The sequence below is a fragment of the Acipenser ruthenus genome, chromosome 11 (assembly GCF_902713425.1).
Source record: "Acipenser ruthenus chromosome 11, fAciRut3.2 maternal haplotype, whole genome shotgun sequence".
In the NCBI taxonomy this organism is placed as follows: domain Eukaryota; kingdom Metazoa; phylum Chordata; class Actinopteri; order Acipenseriformes; family Acipenseridae; genus Acipenser; species Acipenser ruthenus.
In genome coordinates, this window is record NC_081199.1 from 39,104,140 (window position 1) to 39,122,451 (window position 18,312).

The 18,312-nt window shown below is 38.3% G+C and overlaps 1 protein-coding gene across 12 annotated transcripts in view; it reads right to left on the minus strand.

Annotated features, from left to right (window-relative positions):
* LOC117426626 (nck-associated protein 5-like) overlaps positions 1 to 18,312 on the minus strand; it is a 198,279-nt gene that overhangs the window by 95,514 nt on the left and 84,453 nt on the right. For 10 of the 12 annotated variants that reach the window (XR_009330599.1, XR_009330598.1, XR_009330597.1 and 7 more), the window contains one exon: positions 4,975 to 5,038. Coding sequence is in view for 7 of the 12 variants with exons in the window: in XM_034044399.3 (XP_033900290.3) it covers positions 4,975 to 5,038 (64 nt within the window). In the remaining 5 variants the exon portion in view is untranslated. Of the gene's footprint in view, positions 1 to 4,974; positions 5,039 to 16,989; positions 17,511 to 18,312 lie in introns of those variants that run through there. The other 2 variants (XM_034044400.3, XM_059033891.1) reach the window with 2 other exon arrangements.

Below are 18,312 nucleotides of genomic sequence, written 5' to 3' on the forward strand. Positions count from 1 at the left end.
TTAAATTACAGTTATTTAGAAACTTTATCTGAAAACTCTTGGAGAAGCCTATTGCATTGTCAGTGTGTTAATCTGAACAGTTTAGTAAAATTGACCAAATTGATATTGTGTTGATATTAAATAGGTCAGTACTTTCCATAATTTAATCACACACAACAATGTATTACTGTATATAATTGAGTCTTCTCATGGCCCCCCATCCCACAAAAAAAACTGTTTAACAGTATACTGTATATATATCCATTGATCCACAAAGCTTTTGTTTATCTATAACCAATACAAATAAGTAGTGTTTCCTTCCTGTAGATGGCGCTATTACCCTGAAGTAATGGATTTTGAGGACAACATGGAACAAAAAGGTGGAGCAGATATGAAATATCATAGTTTCAGTAAAAAAAAAAAAAATCTGTGTATTTTTTATAACATTAACATGCATTGACTTTTGAATCCGATCCTTACTGATCTGAAGATGACAGTTCAATAATAAAAAGCATACTGGCTTTAACAACGGTGCGTAAAACACAGCTGCAGCATGCAACGTAGTTCAGTGATCTTAGCGCCCTCTACTGTGGCAAGCATGATAATACTAACTGATTTTATAGTGAAGTGCACTGCAGTAGACTATCACTAATCCTACAGTATAATTTGTACCACGCCGTCATAATGAAATACAATCTTTCTAGTTTTGACTTAATTTCTCCGCCCAAACCTCACACTAGTCTAGTTTCTGCCTACTGTCTTCATTTATGCAGCACTTATTCAGAACTAATGTAGTTTTGACTACATTTCCCTTTTCCTTCCTAAAGTGCCTCTACGTTTTAACAAGAGAAAACGACCTCTTAAACCCTACCACGGAGCAGGAACTGACTTATTTTATTTCCAATTTAAGCTCTTTGATGGATAGAGTGTCAAGACAGAAACCTCACACAGCACTGCAAATTTATAGCTAAATGACAAGTGATAAAAGGCTAAAATGAAGAGTAATCATGTAAAACTCTCCGGTCGTAACTAACTGCTCTCTTCTCTTATGTATCTTTTATAATCTGCCACCTGAACCCACTTACAAGCTTAACCAGAATCTAATTGTTCCAGAGTGGGCTTTAAATTAATTAGCAGCTGGTAGCACCGCACAAGTATAACCCATCCATAAATCAATCCCTTGTAGTATCATTACAGCAAGGTGGGGGGCTATTCTTTGGGGACCCCCTATTCACTTCAAGCTGTATTTTTCTGATGAAGGGTGCAGGTGTGAAATGGATGTGGAATGATGCCACTCTTTGCCATGTGTAAATCCACAGTTGGAAACAGGTTTAAGCAGAGCCTCAGGCATAGCCTAAGCTCTTTACATACAGACATGAAAGACAATATCATATCGGCTTCGATGTTCATAAATAAATCATGTTAGCATCCTCACTGAGTTTAGCTTTCTCTCCACAATACAAAAAAGCAGGATTTATGTCTGTCTTTTACACTAGGGATCAAGATTCAAACCCATGCGGAATTTAATTGACATGAACCATGAAAAACTAACAGTGCCATGCAAAGACACAGTAAGCTAGTAAGCTAAATAAAGGATCTTTAAACATTTCAGGAGCTGCAGAAGTATGTTAAACTTGTGCCGGTACAGTGCTAGCTCTTTATTTTTACGATTTAATAATTTACTATTCAATAATTAATGGTTAGATAAATTGCGGATAGGGTATATTGACTTTATTGGATGGTTTGTTTACTTTAGTGTATAAGGCACCTTCACAAATTACTGACCTTAATTTTCCATGATTTTTCATATGGAAATCAGATCGTGAAATCACGATGGAGTACTGTGTATATACCTGAATTCAAACATTTTCCTCCCTCTCTCTCTCTAAAAACTTTGATCTACATCGTACACAAAATCAAAACTGGCCTAATGCTATGTGTACATTGAGCAGTCCCACACTTGAAGCATAATGTAACCCTTGTACTACAGTGCAAACAAAAAATGGTGGAAAAAGACTACAAATAATGAAATGTCAAAAGAGATTAAAAATAAAAGCAGCTGGAGCCTCACTTGCAGGTGCTGCCTGCAGAATCTCTAATGAGCTCCTTGGGGTTGGCCATCAGGAAGTGACAAGCTCTGAATCCACAGGAGTGTGCCGTGGGATATGTCAGCTTTCAATGTTCTGTGCAGATAAGTATATTCTTTAGAACTGGGCACCTGAGACCTTCTGACTTTAACATGGAGGAATGTCAAAGGTCTCTGGAGCAGATACTGCTACATAAATACATAGCACTTATTAGACAGTAAATACAGAGCTGTATAGTTATATTATCTGAAATAGCTTATTTTTTCATCAGTGTAAATCTGTCCTCATTTGTAGTTTAGTCATGATATTTTTTAAATATGTTTTTGTAACACATAAAGCCGCTAGTCTGTAAAATAATCCTGTTTTTAATTGAGACTGCCAGTGGCTATATTTACACTATTGTGCGCATTAAATGGGAAATTAATTGATAAAGAGCCAGTTTAAAAAGTGGTTCATAGGCCACAAGCGCTCATTTTTCAAACAGGAAATCAAGTATCCTGCAAGAGTTCCTTCAAACCTGAATTCACACTTTTTTTTTTTTTTTTTTTTCTCCCCCAAAACCACTTTGCGATTTTTAGTCAGAAATGCTAAACTAATGAAGAGGAACACCTACAGCATAGAGAGCTGTGGATCCCTAGTTGCATTTTCACCATTCATGTGGCTGTCTAGACAATAAACTAGGCTATTTGTTAAAAGCTAAATGTAAAAGGATCCTTTGTTCAACTGATTGTATTTTGTTTGTTTTTTTTCTTTTAGAATCTGAATTTCTGCCCCAATGAAACCCACGTAGCAAAGGTACGTTGTCACAGGTATTTTATTTCATTATTATTTCGGTTTTGAAACAGAAAAACATAGCATAATAAAAGGCATACAAATATTGAAATGATCCATTTCCACCAATGCCACAGAGCTGCTCTCCATGTTTTGAACATTATAATTATTTTCACTCTCACAATGTTTCTCTTTTTCATGTTTTTGTCCATTGCACTCAGTGTTATTATTACATCAAATAATTAGTAACAAAAAAGCCCAAAGCTGGGTTCACCCCATTTTTTACTAAATCCCATTGCTTACTTTTGATCTGGTTAAATGCAGCTAATTCAAGTCCAGCTAACTGGGTATATTCATCTGAAAAAGATATGTCTGAGGAAACTTAAGGACACATACTTCAAAGGGAGGTGAACTGCAGTATCTAATCGGTTTTTAGTGTCTGGGTGCTGCTAGCACTTTGAAAATGATCTCCCATGAGCAGCATTATTCGTTTTTTTTTTATTAACTCTCATTTAAAAAGATACCATTAGCTTCCTAAGCAAAGCCCTGAGAGTTTCTGAATTCCAGTCATCTCCGTGTGGAATCCAGGAGAGATTATGAGACACCACAATGAAGGCTTGCTTCAGCTCCCCTCCTGGCTGACACAGATAACTCATGCTAAAGCCGTCTCTCTGGATGGTAATTAGCATAGCTTAAACACGGTAATGAGACAGAGGAGCGGCTCTGCGGTATCATTCATTCTGAGAAAACATGACTTCCTCACAGATACCACGCAGCAGTGATACAGTGATGAAAGAGCAGGAGACAGAAATAATTCCTGGACATTCCAAACCAACACATTACTGATGACTTCATACAATCAGGTACAATACAAGCCGTTCATCAGTGTCCTCCTCTTACAAGTCTCAAACTTTTTTTTTTTTTTGAGGAACCATCGCTGTGCAGCATGATTTGAAATGTAGAGGCCCCATATACAGCACTTTATGTTTAAAAAGGATATAAAACTAGAGATGTATGTATTTCCTGTTAAATGTTATCCATAAAACAAAACACAGTGCATAAAAAGGCCACCCTTATTGCTTGCATTTATTTTTTGCTTACTGAGTAATAACACAACTTGTTAATACCATTCATTACCTTCTGTGCTGCTGCTGGTAGTATCGGGGCATTCCATACCTGTTTAGCAGGCCCCTTTGACCCTGAGAGCTTGCCTTCAGCTGTCTGTGTAATGTAAACAAGCAGCATACTTCTGAAGTCTGATATCTGATGAAGCAGTGCAGGAAATGATAGAGGCGTGTATTAAATAGAAACCAATGACTCAGTGAGTTCAGCTTTGTATTATATACTCTGCATCATGTGGCACTATGGTTATTCTAGGCATCTTGTGGGAATAGGAGGTGAGTTTGATCCTTGCAGGTATTGTTTCTCTTTAAAAAAGGTAAAATGCATTCGTTACTATTCCTACGGTACAAGGTGCAGCTATCTATCTCTGCTCCTTTATGATCAGCAACTGCAGGGAATCAAACCAAATCTGAACAGAATAGTGCGTTTTAGACTGCTCTAGTTTTGCTGCTCTTTGGAGTAACATTGGAGTTACTCTGGTAAAATATAGTATAAAAAAGGACAATTATGTAAAAACAAAGTAACTGAACATATAGGCAAGGTAAACTATACAAGAGTACACTTCTACTGTAGCCTGTATGAAAGTCCAGTGAAGCTAAACTGTTGCCTATATTAAGAATGTCTTTATTTGGATTTGAAGAAAAATCCCATCAGTGTTATTGGTGATATTGGAATTCACTTCATCAGATCACTTTGCTTACTGCACACAACATTTTCACATTCTCTATTAAAGGACTTAGCATCATGATTTATCCAACCCTCGGGCAGGACAGAACATCGTTTGTATTGAACAGGTGTAATCTGACATGGTTGTTGTTGTTAACAAAGGGAATAGATAAGAGCAGTTCCTCCTTACTCCCATGCTTCACAACGAACACAGCTTTGTGGTAAATGCTAGACAGGCTGAGTGATGCTGTAGTACATTCACGACCAGCCCCCCTCCTTTAAAGCCTGTCTGTGTGCCTTCTAAAACAGAGCAACACTGAAGAGAGAACTTCAAATACACATCAAGTACCATTGTTCCTTCACTTCTGCTTCGTGCAACTTCCCGCTGCAACCGCGCCGCTGCCAGCTTCTCCCTGAAATAAAGAAAAAGAAAAACTGTGAGCATGAATAGCTGATCATCTGTCAGCGGGACAGAAGAGATAAGACGGGAGCATTCTCCAGCTTTGCTTTGACAACAAAACTCATCTGTGCACAAAACAGCTTTGAGAAGAAAGCAGCGCACCAACCAAAAGCATTTACTGTACTTGTACATTTACTGTGAATTTATCAGACAGGCACGTGCCTTGGCTCCATTCACAAAGCTCAAGGGTGTTTGCCTCTCCCCAGTGTGCGCTTGCACATGATGAGGCTGATAGATCTATTATCAGTCAGAAGGTGGGTATTAGGGGTATTTTTACAATTTTACAAAGTCACTGCTGGCTGTGGATAGGTGAATTTATCATAAACGATAAAAAGAAAATAACATTTTAAGCTTCATTTACTCTTTGCAAATGTACTCCAAAGATTCCAGTCAATTGCACACATAAAGCCAACAATAGACTCTAATCCTTTGTAAACACACTCATACAGATTCAAACATGAATTGCAGCAGACCTGAGAAAGTCACATACTGGGACAGTGCCACACACTTTCGAGGGTCCAGCCTTAAATTCACATTGACATTGCACTGTGTTATTGTCATGCATCCCGCAGTTAAGAAGGTCAGCCTCACAAGGAGTCCAACAGAAAGGTTAGCAATCGCACTATGGTTTCTTCAAAATCCGGGTGGATTCCCATGTTCTGACCTCAGAGTCCTCATTACAGTGCTGCATCAAATTCAGAGAGTCGTATTATTATGGGTCTTTGATACTGCAAGGAGAAAATGCTAAGGGAGATAAGTGAGCCACTGTAGCTAAATAACAGAAGAGCATGGAGAATGGCTCTCTACAAACAGGAGAGAATTTGCAGGGCACGAGGAACAAAAGGACTCGTGCAATTACTTGTGCATTAATCAGGGTGTGTGTGTGGGCATGGATTGAAAACAGAAAGAAAGAAAGAAAGAAAGAAAGAAAGAAAGAAAAAACAAAAATGGGCCAGTTGCAAAGACTTTTCTGCATCATGTGCAGTTTCCAGTTCTTATTATATTAACAAGGGCCACAACCAGGCAAACACAGCAAACAGATTAGCTCTAGCTGACCATTCTAGAACTCACAACAACTGGCATTCTGAGAATTATCTGCACTCCACCACTCAACCTAACAGTTTTTTTTTTACTTGGCAAAGCCCTAGGCTAATAAAGCACCACAAACGAGTCCTCCAGTGTTTTAAACTGATCGAAATGATACACAGTTATACAGCTGAATATGTCTATTAAGATCACCACAATTGGGTAAAAAAAAGTAGTACATAAGGTGGTCCTAATTGAGAGGTTTATCTTACAGGCTTGGTAGTTCATCTTACAGGCTTGGTGGTTCACTGGTTAAAGAAAGAGGCTAGATACCAGGAGTTTTCCGGTTCTAATCCTGGCTTAGCCACTGACACACTGTGTGTGACCCTGAGCAAGTCACTTAACCTATTTGTGCTCTGTGCATCGGAAGAGACGTAAAACCGAGGTCCTGTTAGTGACATTGCTGCAGCAGTTGTTGATGCATAATTCACCCCCTAGTCTCTGTAAGTCACTTTGGATAAAAGTGTCTGCTAAAATGACTAATTAATAATCTCCTAGTTTAAAGGGACTGAAATACAGCTGTTTTTCTGAGTTGTTTTTTATATATCCTTATAAAAAAAGGTGCAACTCTTTCAACAAGATGGAATGACATTGGTATGCATTGTAGTACATTTCTATGAGCAGTAACAAATAGCCATAAAGCAACATTAAAGTAATGCACAATAGTAATGTGCTGCAGGGAGTTACACATACCCAGGCACCTGAGAAGATGAGCCTCAGCAGCTGGAATTTAGCACACTTCATAATCTTCCAATGACTTGACTTTTTAATTGCAGAACAACAGCCTGGGGGTATTGTATGGGTAGAAAAGGCTCAGAAGCAGCTTATTGGTCTCCTTAGATAAAGTTTTTGTTATCTGGAATTAACCCTTAACATGTACAGTATGAGTCTGACTAATTACAGGCTGATTTCAATGCTTTAAGGTTACTGGTCGCTATACTGTACGGGTACTTTGGAAGCTGAAAATCTGTACTATTATCTGTCTCTCTACCGTATACTATGTACTGGGCCATATTTTCAAGTGCAATGGCATGTTGTAAGCAACGTTTCAGAGAGTAATTAAATCATTAAAGAATAAACCAGAAGCTGATTTTATTAGAGAGAAAAAATAATTTAATGATTAAACCAGAAACTTTTTTTATTGCTTATTTTATTATTCCTGCACTGAATGCTGCTGAAATACCGTGCTATGCTGCTTACAATACAGTGAAAAGCATCTGTATCTGATATAAATCAATTCTACATTCGTTTTCACTTTCTCCTCCTGAGAGACTGATCTTTTGATCGCTGTGACCCTGCACGCAATGGCAGGGCTGTGTGATTCATTCTAATTAATGTCAGCCAGTGGCAGTGCCCACTTCTAATTATGAGCCAGCTGTATGAGAGCAGTGACGAATCTTCAATAAGGTTCCATGACTTCTATTCCATTCAATAGTAACCACAAACTCTTCTTACAGACAGGACCCCCCTTCCCCCAATAGTAACCACAAACTCTTCTTACACACCAAGACAGTGTGACACGTCTCCATGTCCTGAATTACAATAGCAGCCTAATTGGCACAGTTCACAATTTAAATTACTTCACTCAGAATCAAAACACGAGCCCTATGAATGGAGGAAAACCCCTGCGAGCTCACAATAAAGACAAAGCTAAAACAAAGACAATGAACAAAGCAAAATTATTGCACAGATTTATTTTGAGAGCATTGTGTTTGATTGTTTACTTTTTTTACTAAAAGTGCTCATTCATTATGATACATACAACCTAGCATGTCAGGAAAAATATATCACCAGGTTCTCCCAAACACAGACATCAATATAATCATATAATCACAGCTCATCTCACTGCTTCTTTCACCAGCTGTTGGAGAAACAACTTTGTTGGGGAAACAACTTTGTGGAGGACAAAAATCCAGCATTTATCACAAGAGCTAACATCTCTATCTTGATTACAGGAGGTCCTGCAAACAGGGTCCAAATGCTGAGGCTGGATGGGAATGGCCCTGAGGCTGTGAACACCGATTCATTCTGCCCAGAAGCATTCAAAATCACCTTCTAATGGTGTGTATGCAGATCTCTCTCTCTCTCTCTCTCTCTCTCTCTCTCTCTCTCTCTCTCTCTCTCTCTCTCTCTCTCTCTCTCTCTCTCTCTCTCTCTCTCTCTCTCTCTCTCTCTCTCTCTCTCTCTCTCTCTCTCTCTCTCTCTCTCTCTCTCTCTCTCCATAAAGGACAGATAGAGAGGGAGTTTGCAAAAAGTGGCAGCCACATGCTCATTGAACATTTTGACAAATTAGATGATTAACTGGGAAACATCAGCCTAGAGCCCCAAGCTTCTCTAAAGATTTAAGAAGAAAGGGAAGGGGGGGAGGGAAATGGCAAATGTTTGTCAAACACATGTCCCAGGAGGTATCTCCATAGAAGTACTGCCCCAAGAGCAGTCAACAGCAGGGCCACTTACTGCACAGAATCAAGCAGTGGCCAGGCCACGGGCATGGATTAGTGTCGAGATGATAGATAGCCTGTTGGTGGTTATTGTTCAGAAAACCACAAAGGCTAGAATTGGAATCTTTAAGTCTTTTGGAAGTTAAGAATTAGGTAATGGCCAATAGTATGTTAATAGTCTCCTTAAAAAAAAAAAAAAACATTGTATTAATTTAACTCTTAAGGGAAAGACAGAACAGTGGTTTATTACTTTGAAAGAAACAATCTTTAGCCAATGGCTGGGGAATTTTGAGTACTCAAAAATGAGACATTAAACACCTTCACATTCCTCAGTAACACGCATCAGCAAATTTTAACAGTTAATACATCTTATAAATCAATACAGGAGCAAAATGCTAAAAATGGTAAGATTGTTAAAGAAAACGTTCACAAAACCTCCATATAAGTTTCAGAAAACATTACCCAGAGTCTTTCTTACTGCCAGGGTACAAGTCTTCCTATAATTGTACAATATTAAGGCATGTAATAACACTATTATTTTTAAAAGAACATTTGAACAGGAGGTACTTGCCTGCTGGAAATGCATGCAGAAACAAGACTCATTTAATAGGGATCACAAGTTCAGTCCTGAAATGTAGCCTTTACGAGTAACCTGAACTAACTTGCCTAACGATGGCAGTTGAAACTGCAACTATAAGCTGGATAACACTGCGAAGGACAGTTTAAATCTATACATGACACGTGAGAAGTGTGAGAGAGTTTCTGGTTTAAAACGTACACATCTAATCTTCTTGCCACTGACCAAAACACCTTGTGGGATTTCTGTTGTGCTTAATGATACTGCATTGAGGAGTCCTTTACCATAGCACAATGCACCACATTTTCCTTTAAATTGTTATCAGAACAAACTCAATCAGGCTTGACCGCACGAGTCGCAACAATGGACAGTGCAAATATGGATTGGGCACTTACTGTAGTAGGCCTTACTCTATGACAGTAGATCAAAGAAACAAGTGCTCCAGCAGGGGTTCCCATATAAATATAAAAACTGTGCCCTATACAGTACAGATATACTGTTTATCAACGCTCAGACATAAAACATACTGTAATACTTGTAATACTACTGCAATACATTGTTTAGGTTTGTATTTCATTTAATCAAACAGAGACCTTCTTTATGTAAACTGAAAAGAGAGCAGGTAGGAGAGGTTGCAGTCTTGTTCATCTTACACCTCCCCTCACACAAGTAAAGTACTTAGACTGACAGTAGCTTGCATATTGGTTCAGTTGAATTTATCGTAGTCAACAATAGGCTTTCTAGCATTGATAGAACCAGCTTCTGATCTGCACTTTAAGAGCTGTCATTTAATGCTGTTAGGTGGATCATTATACACACACAACTAAACAGAACAAGCAAAAACTGACAATGAATTATTTTTTTTAAAGGAAATGTAGTCATCTTGCAGATATGCTTCCAATCACTGCAAATTGATGGATACACACATCTGGCATGCTTAAATTGAATCACCATTCCTACTAGCAGATAGAAACAGTTGGGCTTGAGCCACTCTGATACTATCTGCCTTGAGAGATAGTTCAAGTAGATTATTACAGTTTGATCGCACGCATAAGATGTTCTTCCTTACATTGTATGCCTTTGGGTACAGTACATAGCGTCTAGGTTTAGAGGTAACATTGAGCTCTTAATAGCGTTTTTGAGCAGAACAAAATATCAGATACCTTTCCAGAGAGCCTTTCACAACATGCTTGTCAGGAAGCTTTGGAAAGTCAACACATAGTATGAAGCCCTGAAACTATCACTCAGGGTTGCTTGATTTTTAAAAGCAGTCTGGCCACAAATGGGGAATGCATGGGTGCAAAATGATCAGAAACTATAGTAAGCTAAACTGTATTTGTAAATAAACAGAATTTGTAGGATCTACAACAGCTATGTCAACCAGATGAGGTATTGCATTTGTTATGTGCAGATCATGCTAAAAAAAAAAACTGAAAAAAAAACTATACAGATTTGTTTTCTTTGCGTATCATATTGAATAAGAGCAACAAAACACACATATCCTTACCCTTATTTTAAATCACAAAATAATTGCATACTGTACATGTCAGTACAGAAGGTGACTTGTTACATTTTATTTCATTACACCTGGCCACCAACAAATTAAATTTAATTAAAAAATAATAATTGTTTTGAACACCAGTGTGGGAAGTGAGTAGGTATAAAGGAAAGATTTTGCGGCAGCATTTATATCATCATCAGGACAGTAGCTATGGAAACTATCTTCTGGGGCCAATTGGCTCTCTTCCAAGTATAGCACATAAAATGAAACTGCTACTTTCACTCAGCGCTTTGTGTGCTGCTGTCTTGAACACCAGTCTGGGAACCTGTATATTCCAGGAATACTGTTTACTATTGTTCTTATCCGAGACAGCTCTATTAGAAGAATGATCGTGTCTTATGAAGAGAAGTATTACAGCTTCTGTGGTGTTAGCTAGCCACATAAGTATGCCGTTGCATCCTTCTCACAGGTCAATGCAGCAGTCTTTTGAAGAACAGCCACTCGAATCTCACACCATATACTCATTTTAACAATGCAAAGCCGATATAGCCTACTTTCTTGATCACTCTCTAATGATGTTCTGTTTTTTCTACTTATTATTGATCTAAAAATAGGACACAAATCCCCTGTGGGCTAATGAAATGTGGATCCCGGACTAGTACAACATTTTCTATGCCCACACTGGAATACAATACCAGTTTGTATTGATAAAAAAAAAAAAGCGCACATTGACGTATGTCAAAATACTTACTGATGCTCACTGCGTTTCTTCTGTATGTGATTGAAGTCCTAGAACTTCTGTAAATGCCTGGGTTATCATTTCTTAAACAAGAGATTATGGTTTTCAAAAAATAGGATTACAAAAAAAATAAAAATAAGATTCTGATTCAAGTCAGTCATGGTTCCCTCTTGCAGACCAACCTATAAAATGACAGCTTCAGATGACACATACTGTAGATCTCTCATCTCTTAAATTACATAAATAGTTAAAATCCTTCAGAACAAGCTTACAATATACAAATTCTGTAGAATGTAAAGGCGCACACAAAGCTATTGCCTTCAGAAACCTGTTGTATTTCCCCGGGCTTACCAACTCTGGCTCACATGCAGTGGTTTGAGTTGCATGTTTTGAAAGGCACCCTCTGCATTGTCTTGTATTGTATAAATCATGAGCCTCTGTGCACGTAAACCATGGAACGAAAAGGCTGAAAACCAAACAGATGCATGTCACTTAAAGCTGGGGATCATCTGAAACAGGTGGACCGCACTGACATCCATCACCTCGGACTTCAAGAGCCAGAGCAGCAGCACCTCTAAGTCTTATTGTAATTGTTACAGCTATTTAAAGCCATCTCAAAGAAGTGCTTTCTTGTCTAGCAATCTCAAGTAATAAACTTTCTCATGACAGAACATCTCCAAAAACATTTTTTTGTAAGAAAACCAGGTTTGAATGTAAGCTGAGGAGCAACTTTTGAAACTTGGCAGACAGCAAAGTAATTTAAGATTGTCAACTTCCAAGATAATCAGGACCTTTCATTCAAGCTCACTGGGTATGTTATCTTATGCCGTTCTATCTGACAGTATGTCAGTTTTGCCACACAATTTAAATAACTGTACAATATTGGTGATAGATCACGCAGAATACAAAGACAGTAAATATATTAAATAGTATTGATATTAAGCCTTTTACCTAATGCACGCAGAACTTCTGACTTCCTGTGTATGTTAAGTGTATGGAAATGAATAATTAAAAAATAACCATTCATTTGTTATTCCATTTCAGCTGTTGTTCTTCACAAGTATGTTCCAATTATTTTGTTTCATCTGTAATTATGTTGTACTCATTTGCATCATATGTCTCTTCTGTGAACCCACTTAAAAAAAGAGATTCATCTCAAGAGGTTTTTCCTTTAAATACATTTTGAGTTAACAAGCCAATAAGGCAAGAACTCAATTTCATCACCATGAGCCCCCCCCCCCCCCCCAGACTTTCCATATACTGTGTATGTTTATATCATTACAGACATTCACAGTGCTCCATAGTAAATACCAGTCTTTATATGAATATTGTGGACCACCATCCAACCGGGCTGCAGTATCTATTAGTATCTCAAAGCAGAACCAAACACCTACTGGAGAGCCCCTTACCAGTACAACACTATTACTATAAGCCATTTTATATAGGGTAAAAGTTATTGTGGTTAATCAGCCACCTAACCATTTGAAGAATGTTTTTTTTTTTTTTTTTTTGCTCATAGAATAGTATTTTGAAAGTACTGAAAGATTTCATTCATTCGGAATTGTAGCAATCTAGCACTAGACAGTGATGGAATGTTTCATGCATACACAGAGTTCCTCTTTTCCACAGAATGCTTCAGTGGCTGACACACGCGTTTGAAGGCTTTGGGGTTTAATAATATTTGATCTTTGAACATACCAATTTACATAACTAAATATTAGCCTTAGCGAAACCTACTATAGATATCTTTTGTACCCCCCATGATTTCATTCCTTAATTGCACATGTCTTTTAACTGTTTCCACATGTTTAACATCATGTGTAATCTGCTCTGTCAAAATACACTGAAAGTGCAAAAAGAACACAGCAACATTTTAGACTTGAAAGGACCCTTTCGTTCTTGGTGAACAGGCGGGTCTGGCAGGGAACAGGATCTAGTTCCAGCACAATCTTTTTTTAAATACCATGTTTATTTTGAAAGCAGACACAACAAACAGTCTTTACTGTTTTGTTGTTTTAAAGAAAGGTGTGAAAGTTTGAGCACAAAAGATTGGAGCCATTTAATTTAACCCAAAGGAATTTGCACTCAAGCCAATCCAAGTATGGTCGATTTACAGACTATGTGTATAATTCCAAGGAATATATCCCACATATTTAAGTTTGAGTGTTTTGAAGTTATGTATGAATTCTTTCTGGGGACCTACAGTGACTATTGCAACTGCGGCAGGCCTGAAGCAGGGCCATCAAAAGGTTCTTCGATCAGCCTTGAAAGCTTTCTTTATCTTACACTCAGGGGCACACTTTCACATCTGTTCTGTTCCACTTGATGCAAACTCCTAATCTTTGGATTAGAATTAGTGGTGAGTCGACTAGTTGTATTAGAGTATCAAGATCAGGCACAGGCATCTCCAAGCACTGTAGCTTGGTTAGGGTTTGTTCCAAACCACAAGGCGTTCAGTTTGATGATCCATCCTGCACATCATTTTTCTCTGCACTTTGGCAGGAGTAAAGGCGTCTGTATACTGTAGCTTATTTATTTTATTTTCTTCTATCTAAAAAAAGGTACATTTCATGCCAGGTAGGTTTTGGAGTATTTAATCCAAATGAATCCTAAGAAAAGGGTTGGTGCCAAAAGGATATTAGGCTCATAAATAGATATGAGCTCATATGGATTTATGAAACAGTCAAAGTTTACTGAGAAGAGTGTGGAGCTCAGAATGAAACCACTCAAATTGGGAACTGCAGTTAGTACAAAAAAATTACAGTTTTGTATGCATCCAGAGTATTACACTAATCCTATAGTCTGAACTATTTTGCAGAATGCAAGGGTATTTATTTGAATGTATCACCAAAACAACATTGTCCAGCCTTTCCCTTATGTCCCTTATAAAAGTTTGCCATTGTACAGTTTCACAGTCATTTTACCAGGGCTAACCATGCTTTTAATCATTAAAAGCTTGGAATCATTACTGTGTTTCCAGCTGAAAAGAGGCTACAAGCTTGCAATGATGCCGTGGGACATACTGAATGAGCTGGAAAAGTCTGATTGAGTCTGATCTGAAAAACAATCTGATTCTCTAAATTGAAAGGTACATTGACAATATCATTGTGGAAATCAACAATGGGTAAAAAAATAATGATTTGATGTACTCTTTAACATTTACACATAGCAAGCCAAAAGCATATAGCAAAAATACAGTAGAAAGGGTTTAAAAAAAGTTCAATGTTGTTTTGGGAGCATTTAGAGGTCGATTTGCAGGGTACTGCTATGAAGAGTTTAAACACATAGATATTGCTACAAAGAAGTTTCTACTATTCTTTGATAAATATTTAGTCTTCATGTCTCCATATATGTTGCGTGTTTTATAGTTATGGACGAGGGGATTATAAGAGTGGTGTTTTCTGCTTTTGAATGCTGGTTTAAATGGTTTGTCAATATAAGCAGGTTTTGACACTTGATAATAACGGTAACGATGTCGAGAAAGCATTCTACAGGTACTTGGTCATTAAATCTCTTTAATGAACAATGCACCCCAGGGGGAATTAAGCATGCCCCCAAACAGCAGAGTACTGACAGGAGTAGCTCAAATTAATTAGTTACCTATTCTACCTCATAAGAATTCCTAGGAAATTGATAAAGTTTCAAATGCTTTATCCCCTGGCCACATCCACACCAGGCTTGTCACTTTCTGACATTCCTGAGAAATTTAATTTGACCTCCTAGCCTCATTCTCTGGGAAGCAGATGAAAAATGCAATAATGGCCAATACATGCAGATCTCCAAACAGTGTGCAATAGCCTGTAAACTACAGAGGCTAGCATGCTCCAGAGCAAGGAGTTCCCACGATGGCTTGTGGTATTAACCAGTGGAAAAGGTCCCAAGACAGTTCTGCAGTTCTTTCTGATAATGGGTTGGATGTATGTTTATTCCTAATGTCTGCTCTTATGTTGGCCGATTCAGCTTCCGCTATGTACGTATTTGTCTCTTTTTAAGGATCACTTTTTGACATCAAAATTCTTACCTGAATTTCATGCATATCTTTGTACTTAGAAATCACAGAAATCCAAACCACAGGTGTGTTTGAAACAAGCCACAGCAAGAGAGAAAAAAAAACAGTAAGTTGCTTTTTTGCTATCACAAAATCCTAGTTTGCTGCTTTTTATCTCTCTATATATATTATAGATATATTTATAACTATACAGATACATTTGTGGATGTTGAGACTCTTATACAGTGCAGCTTTTTGATTAAAAGCATTTTCCCAAAGCTCCCTTGCATCTAGCTGTCCAAGAGGCACAGCACAAAATAGTTTTCTTTTTCCAAATACAACAGATAGGGGATTCAAATTTTAAAGCAGTGGGACCAACGCATTAAGCTTTATTATCCATGTAGTGTGTCACACAAATATCCAAATATAGTACATTCCACTGCTTTTGAGGTTTTAATAAATCACAGCACATCTTTCCTTCTGGAGCTCACTACACTCACAAGGCAAAGAAGGAAAGTTTGCTTTACTAAAAATATACAACCCAACAGTCCCATACTCAAATGGTTTGTGAGGCAGAAAGGCATAGAGAGCAGTGATGGGGTTTCAGTTAGACAATGGATTATTATCACCCACTTCACCGACAAGCAGCTCCTAAAACTCTATGCTAGAAATTAGCATTAACTTAAGACCTGCTTGCAATCAGATATCCATGTTTCTCCTAGCCCTTATCCATTGGTTCTCACAAATGGTTTCAGAGAGCTTGCACGTCAAGAGGTTAGGTGTTCCTCCACTGGCCAGGGGTGCAAGACAATTGAATGGCTCAGTTTATCTGCCGCAACACCAGCATGCATAATGAAAGGCACAAATTAGACCCTAGTCACTTGCATCAACAGAGAGTATTCAAAGCATGTCGGATCACAGTGGATATTGCAAGGGGATTAACCCATGAGATAAAATCGTATCAGGTTTGCAAAAATATCTGTGTACACAAAGCTCCACAAAAACATCCTTTTGGTTTTGCTGAAAACTATCTCTCATATTTTTGTGCCATCAATCAGAATTGAGCTGCTTACAGCCGTGCTGCAATTCAGCCCATGCAGTTGCTAGTAGCAACAGGGCACACAATTGTTTTCCCACCGCTAGACTTATCATCCCCTACACATTCAAGTATCTCAAATAAAACAGACTATTTAAAATGACTGTAGACCCGAAGTTCACCAACAGCAATCATTAAAAGGCTTTCTAGCAAAATATAGTAACATGTGTATTCTCTACTCCCATGTGCCCGTATGAGAAATGGCATGCTTTCAGTTTCCTGGCATTACATGAGCATGTATTTCAAATCTTTGGCTTTATCACACTTTATTTAGAATCAAAAAATCACCAAAATAGATTTGCAAGCAGCTCTACAAGGTGCACAACAAGCAGTTTTAAACACAAATACTGCAGACAAATAAAACACTATAAATATATGCATACACACACAGTATACAGTATGGGCACAAATACATTCTTGTCCTCGTATACATGCGATGAAAAAATGCACAAAATTCCAGTAGCCCAGCAGCTTACCCTGACTGTGGTTGTACATCCTGCTGGATGAAGTTCTTCAAATAACAGGCATAGTAATCCTACAAGCAGTCACAACAGCAGCCACAAACAAGAGATCCTTGAGTTGATAAACTTTCCATTCACACTGTAGGTGAAAGCTCCACTGGCTGCAAAACACCAGTGTCTCTCTCTCTCTCTCTCTCGCTCTCTCTCTCTCTCTCTCTCTCTCTCTCTCTCTCTCTCTCTCTCTCTCTCTCTCTCTCTCTCTCTCTCTCTCTCTCTCTCCTTGTTGTGCTTCACTGGTTTTCTCAGGCTGTGGGACGTTTAACATGTGTTTGAGGAGGGGCGCTGGCTTTCAAGGTGGCACTTTCCTCGGGGAGGGGAGCTTAGAGCAAATCAAGAGCGTACGGCTGATGCTCCGTGTGCGATCCTACAACTGGGCCTATTCATTCCCAGCTCTAAAACTGCCTGGCATCGGCAGTCCAATCCAGCCCATCTGCTGCAATCATAATCAGTCTCAACTGAATGCCTCTGACAAATCTGTGCCTGCAGCAGGGGTTAGGGAAGCCAGCATTCAGAGGGGGGAGGGTATGTTTCTATTGTCTCTTCCGAATAGGGCGCCTGTGAAAAGGGGAGGCACTTGGGGAAGTGGAATTAAAAGGCTAGTGGATACACTGCCTAAGTTAAAAAGGAGCCCCCCCCCCCCCACCCCCCCCTCACCCAATCACGGTCACTTGCTAAACATTCTCTGTTGCTAATGTATTAAACGAACAATTACACTAATCAGATTAGCAATTTGCACTGGGGAAGTGGAGCGAAGGTAAACTGGTATCTCATGGGTGATTTTCAATAAAGGTTAAAAAAAATAAAAACACAAACATAGACACACACACACAGCTAATCCTTAATCCATAACTAACACACAGATCAAATAATAATACAAAATGTAAAAAACACCACATTTGAAAACAACAATTCTGATTTTGATTTAAACAAAAAAAAAAAAGTATATAAAAAAATATATAATTTTGAATAATCCCATTATTTATCATTATTCATTTTTTACCACTATATTGAATCTTCAAGAAGCCATATGTTTGTACAAGCCATTCAGAGGTTAGTTCCCTTGAAGTTGTGATTTGCTTCCAGTGTCCAAAGAACAAGAGAAAAAGAACAACATGCAGACCGAAGACAGGCGGACAGACAGGAGTGGAAAAAAGCGAGAGTAAAAAATAAGACCACCGCCAACAGGAGAACACACATTGCGAATACTGCAACTACAAATAAATACAAACTCAAAATCCAAGCTTCAGCTAGCATATTTTAACACCAACAAGTACTAAT